At 44.5% G+C, this 6,115-nt stretch overlaps 1 protein-coding gene across 1 annotated transcript in view; it reads right to left on the bottom strand.

Annotated features, from left to right (window-relative positions):
• Positions 1-5,582, bottom strand: part of SGPP2 (sphingosine-1-phosphate phosphatase 2) — a 79,744-nt gene extending 74,162 nt beyond the window's left edge. The window contains exon 1 of the mRNA XM_026649905.1: positions 5,361-5,582. Coding sequence (XP_026505690.1) covers positions 5,361-5,582 — 222 coding nt within the window. The remainder of the gene's footprint in view (positions 1-5,360) is intronic.
• Positions 5,583-6,115: the final 533 nt, after the last annotated feature.

Genomic DNA, 6,115 nt, shown 5'->3' with positions numbered 1-6,115 from the left:
ACAAGTTGAGAAAACAAAGTAAATCTAAGACGCCTTGCCTGTCTTTTTACTTACTAGTTTGAAATAGGAGAGACTTGTTTAGAAAGATGGGGAGAACCTGGATTGATGTCTGGTCCCTCTCAGTCCCAAGAGCGAACCACCCCTTAAAACAAGGAGCACACACAAAAGCCTTTCCCCCCCCCAAGATTTGAAAGTATCTTGCCCCCTTATTGGTCCTTCGGGTCAGGTGTCAGCCAGGTTACCCGAGCCTCTTAACCCTTTATAGGTAAAAGGATTTGGAGTCTCTGTACACAGAGAGCTGTTACCCTTCCCTTTATAGTTATGACACCATCATGAAATAAGACCTTATATAACGCAGCATCTGTTTGAATTTCAAAAGGGTAAGGAAATATATTAGGGGAGGACAGAGGCTAAAAATCTACTGTTTTTAAAAAAAAAAAAAAAAAAAAGGCATTTCAGATTCCAAAACATGATCTAGCCACCTTTACATTAAGCAATATCTTAGTCTGCATGTAGTCATTGATCACTGCATTTGTGTGGCTGCAATGCATCTAGAATTAACAGATGTGCAATTTCTCCTAGCCCATTCCAGCTATGGACAGATTTCATCTATACTAAGGTCAACTTACAAGACCCCTACTAAGAGTAAAGCTTTATCAGAGGTCAGCACTATGTTCACTTACCAAAAGAAAAAAAAAAAGAGAGAGACAGGCTGCTACCAATATGGAAACATTATCCCAGTTAGGAGTCCTTTAGACAATTAATGTATCTACAGAGTAAATATAGATATCCTTCCATAGTTCAATCAGATGCCTTGAGCATCTGTTGAAATGTTAAGACATCAAACATTAATTCAAACCATTTATTGGGGACATTTATATTTCTCACATATCCCTAAATTATTGTTATAACTTAAAAGAAATGTAGGAAGAATTTTATCTGAGCTTATCTAGAGAAGAAAGAATCATCCAAAAATTGGGACACCACTGGTAAGCAAAGGGAACCTTATTTTAAAATGCAGTTATAGTTTGTCTAGAGCCTCCATTTGATTTGGAATCTGAACACTTACTTGCCAAAATAACATGGGGCAAGTTTTTCAGAGGACTGTGTAATGTTTTTGTGTTCAACTGCCACAGACTTCAGAAAATCTCATAACTAAACTCCCTAAAAGCAAAAAAAAATTCAGAAATGAATCCTCAGTCTGTTACGCTAAAACCACAAAGAAGTTTGGGAAATCAGGAACTATTAAAGGTTGGTTGGCCCCGGTGTAATCAAGACTAGGGGCAAGTCTACACTACAGTGCTATAGCTGCACCAAGATAGCACGTCTGGTGAAGATGCACTATGCCAATGAGAGAGCATTCTCCTGTCGGCATAATTACTCCACTTTGGCAAGAAGCAGAAGCTATGTCATAGGGAGAGTGTCTCCCGCTGACATAGTGCCGGTGTGAACAGTGCAAAACTTGTGTAGCTTGTGGGAGGGGCTTTTACACATCCCTGAGCAACATAAGTTAGATAGACTTAAGCAGTAGTGTAGACCTGACCCTTGGAAATGTTTAAGCATCTCTATTACTAAAGCTCCTCATCTCTTCCAATCCCTTCCAAAGAGCACCTCCATCTTTAGGTATTTATCTTCATAACGCTTCTGTAAGACTGGGAAGTACTATTAGCCCCATTTTACAGATAGTGAGCTGATGTACCAAAAAAAGTAAAATAAAGTGAGACTTGCCCAAAGTCTCTCACAGACTGTAGCAAAGCAGGGAATTGAACCCTGGTCTTCTAAATTTCATGATAGCACCCTAACCACCATGTTATCCTTCCTCTACCTTTGTTTGCAGAATCTGAAACAATAAGTCAGAGGTGTGAACTGATCCATTCATCTCAGTGTGTATTAACTCAGAAAACCAATTATTTTAAATGTCAACATAGTTATAAAACTTTCTCTGACATTTAAAGTAACTATTTCTCTGTATTAACTATTTCTGGAAGAGAGGATCCTATTATAAAGATCTGCATAATTTACTGTAACTGCAGACCATTTTGGCACTACAAGCGAGCAGACTTGGAAGAGTACCATGAGTGAGTCTTCCTGACCCTCCAATCAAGAAAGAGCCAAGCAGAGACCAATGGGGTAGCTGAGGCCCTCCAAAGGGGAGCTGAGCGCAAGAAGCCTCTAGGAAGAAAAGCCATGCAGGGAGAAACAGCAGACCCCATATATTTAGACCCCAGTGAAAGGAAGCTAAGCCCAAAGAACTAAGAGCATGAGTGAGCATACTTGGAACACTTGCACAATTTCATATGGGTGAATTTATTTTGTGAGCTGAGCTTGAAAGATTACAATTCCAAGTACACACTCTGCCCTTCCTGAATGATCTATAACAAATCCAGTTTGATGCAATGGGAGACAAGCAAGTCATGGAAACTGTACATGCACACTGCACCATGCCCTTCCTGCACTTTTTTGTGTGTGATAATACAAATGCATAAGACTAAAGATGTACATTGTAAATTTCAATACTTCACTGCTTTTTTTGCTTGGCCAAGATCAGAGAAAGCAAGGAAAGCACAACCTGTATGCAGCCACACTCGCAATGGACAGAGCTGGCTAACTTAGACTAATTACACTTTGGGGTTAGCGGCACAGGTGTAGCTAGAGACCTCTAGGGAGTTATATCAGTCTTGCTCAGTGACCTTAGGAAGTTCTTGCTGGCAGCAATCTAGAAGGGGTCTAGAAGCAACAGGGGTATCAACATCTCTCGATTATAATAATAGTTGGAGGGAGAGAACAGCCTTCTTAAAAATTAAGGTAACTCAGACAACATCTCTCCTCAGAATGCTTCTTTTAAATTTAGAATTGGAATAAGAACTTACAAATACTTTCTTGAATTAGTCTCCCTAGTTAGTGCTGTGCACCTCATTGACTCAGGCTCTATTTTTAATTGAGAAGTTGTCACTCTGATTTTCACTTTAAAAATTCTCCTCTATAATTTGTCATCTATCCCCGCTCCAGCTCTTTAGTTCCCTTTTCTGGCTATCACTATTAGGGATTGTATATACACACATTTGCACTAGTTTAATTCAACCAATTTAGTTGAAGCAAACCCCAGTGCTGAGACACTTTTAACCAATTTAAAAATCAATATCAATTTAGATTGAATGAATTTACAGGAGCAAGCAAAACCGATATAAACCAGGTTTAGACTGATGTGTCTACACAAAGTTGCACTGATTTAGCTAAGTGTTTAAAAATCGCAACTTTAGTTAAACTGGTGCAACTTTGTGTTTAGACAAAGTTCTATTCTGTTCTCCTCATCCCCCAGCTGCTTAACATTTATCGTATATCTATATATCAATGACTGGCTTTCTGACCTCTTAGACAACCTCTTAGTTATGGGGTCAGATCCTCTGCCATGTAAATTTGCATCACTCCATTGACTTCAATGAAGTTATGCCAGTTCACACCAGCTGAGGATCTAGACCATGTTATCTTTCTAACTTCTACACAGAAACCAGCTATATTTATCTCCTTTCCCAACACCACTTTTTCTCTATAACATCCCCAGTACTTTTCCTTATTATCCACCTTTCCCTCTTCTGACATTCTCTTATAAACTGACAACCTTGGCCATGCTCCACAGATCATATTTTCTTCATATCTTTAAAAAAATAGATAAAATGAAAACCAGACAAGTTTTATAAACAGCAGTATCCTTAGGTGATTTGAAGCTTCAGATTCATCAATAACCCCGTGCTCTAAGCACAGACACTATTACCACCTTAATTTCAGGAAACGTTCATACGGTAAGTGGCACTTCAGGGGAACTTTTTACATTTTAGTACATCCTCCAACTTTTCCACATTTGAGGCTTATTCAGGAGGGTATCCCACCATCAGCAAGTGCCACAACCTTTCTGTTTGTTCAGACATAGCCAGCCAGCATTCCATCTGTTTTGCAGTTTGTACACAGACAGCACTGGTCCCATTTTCTAGTTTCAGCTGTACAAAAGTCACTGCTGTCTTTGATCAGTTTGTATTACTATAACATTAGCCCTGTCCATGGCAACAAATAACAGCATAAACACAAGAAAGCAAATCTAAACTCTAGGTAGGAATCAACTAAAAATCTGATCATACAACTTCAGATGTGAAATTCATATACTCATGCTTGTTTTTGAAAGTCACTAGCATAAACAGACCTAGCAAATTCTAAGAATAAAGTTTATTTTGATTTAGAAAGTAGTTTGCAACAATTATACAAGGTTTAATATGTACTTTTGTCTGGGTAGCTAGTGACTACAAGAGTCAAGAAATGATACTGTATACCTCATACGTACAAAACTAAGTCACAGAGAAATATTAAAAAGCAAATTTCAGTTGTTATACAAAAGGCCAGATCCTGCAAGCTTAGGCCAGTCATAACTCCCATTGACTTTGCTTAAGTAAAGGCTGAAGGTTCTTCCTAACAGTGTCTGTATTGGTAAATTAAAAATCTTCCCCTGTGACTCTCCTTGATTTACTCAAGCTTGAATAATTGTGATTTTTTTTCTCACATTGTTTCCCATCCACTTACAAATTCACCACCTGTTTCTCCAGTTAAGTTTATAGGAAGGGTACAAAAAGGTCTCTCTTTTTTTTTTAATGTAACAATTGCAATCTTAGGCCCTGATCCAATAACTGGATCCATAGGGAGAGCCTTTATGCCCACACAGAGCCCCACCGAGTTGAAGGGGGCTGCCAAAATGAATGTGACTGCAAGATTTAAAGAGGTTACACCCTTTGGTATCAGTGTGTGTAAAGTAGAACTGATCAGATAATGGAAACATAACCAGAACCTCTTTCACTTTCATCTGAAATTTCATTTTCTAACTGTCTGACTCACTCTTGCTTTTAGTGACCCCTACAGTCCCTCAGTGCCCCCTTTCCAAAGTTCCCAGGCTCCCAGTAAAGCTTCACACTTTTAAATCATGATGAATTTCTGCATCCACCTACAAGAGAGTAAAGTACCCTCTAAAAGCACAAGGTTATTAAGGAATTCCCCTAGGGGTACAGCCCCCGCCCTCTCACTCTCTTTGGACTGCGGGGGGAGACAGAGAACGAGTTCAGTGAAACACTCCCCTCCCCCTAGATTGCAAGAGGTATGAGGCGGGGGAACATGGAAACCCATAAATATCCCAAAGCCACCGATGCACCAGGAAAAGGGGGGGGGGGTAATGGGAACGCTCCCCAGACCCCTCCCCCCATTTACCCCACAGGGGAAGTGGGGGTAGAGGTGAGATGAGAAGACGCCGCCACCCCTCGCTGCTGAGCCTGCCGGGCTGGGGCGGGGGCTTCCCTGACCCTAGTGCCTGGCTGGGGAGTTACCTGCGGCTGGGGGCTGCTCTTCACACCGTTGGCCTCTGGCAGCCGCTGCCTGGCGGGGCTACTCCCGGGGCAGGTGTCCGGGGCCGGGAGATGGTCCCCACCGCCCACGGTCCCCGCCAGCCCATCGCCGGCTCCTTCCTCCGCGGCGGGGAAGAGCCCGCAGCAGCGCTGGAAGCGGGCGACTGGCTGGGAGCTGCGGAGTCTGCGGAGCACTTGGGCCATGTTCCAGGGAAGCGAGCGCCTGAGCTGTCTGCGCGCCCCGGCCGACCCGGCACAGGCAGCGCCCCAGGCCGGCGGCCGCGGGTCACGGAACAGGTGCAGCCGCCTGCCCCGGCCCGAGCTCCGCCCAGCGCAGGCGGCCTCCCCCGCCTGGCTGCATGGCCGCGTGCGGCGTGCCAGCGCCGTCCGGCTCCCCGCACAGGTGTCAGCGCCCGCGTCGCCCCCGGCACCATGGGGTGTGTGCGCCCCTCCGAGTCCCTGTCCCCAGCACTGGGGTGTGCGCGCCCCTGCGAGCCCGTCTCACCCCCTCCCACCAGGACTGGGGTGTGTGCGCCCCTCCGAGTCCCTGTCCCCAGCACTGGGGTGTGTGGGCCCCTGCGAGCCCGTCTCACCCCCCCCACCAGGAGTGGGGTGTGTGCGCCCCTCCGAGCCCCTGTCCCCAGCACTGGGGTGTGTGGGCCCCTGCGAGCCCATCTCATCCCCCTCCCTAGGACTGGGGTGTGTGCACCCCTGCAAGCCCCCGTCCCCAGCACTGG

This window comes from Terrapene carolina, unplaced genomic scaffold (genome assembly GCF_002925995.2).
Source record: "Terrapene carolina triunguis isolate 2854851 unplaced genomic scaffold, T_m_triunguis-2.0 Scaffold88, whole genome shotgun sequence".
NCBI classification, from domain to species: domain Eukaryota; kingdom Metazoa; phylum Chordata; order Testudines; family Emydidae; genus Terrapene; species Terrapene triunguis.
This window is presented reverse-complemented; position numbering and strand designations above follow the sequence as displayed.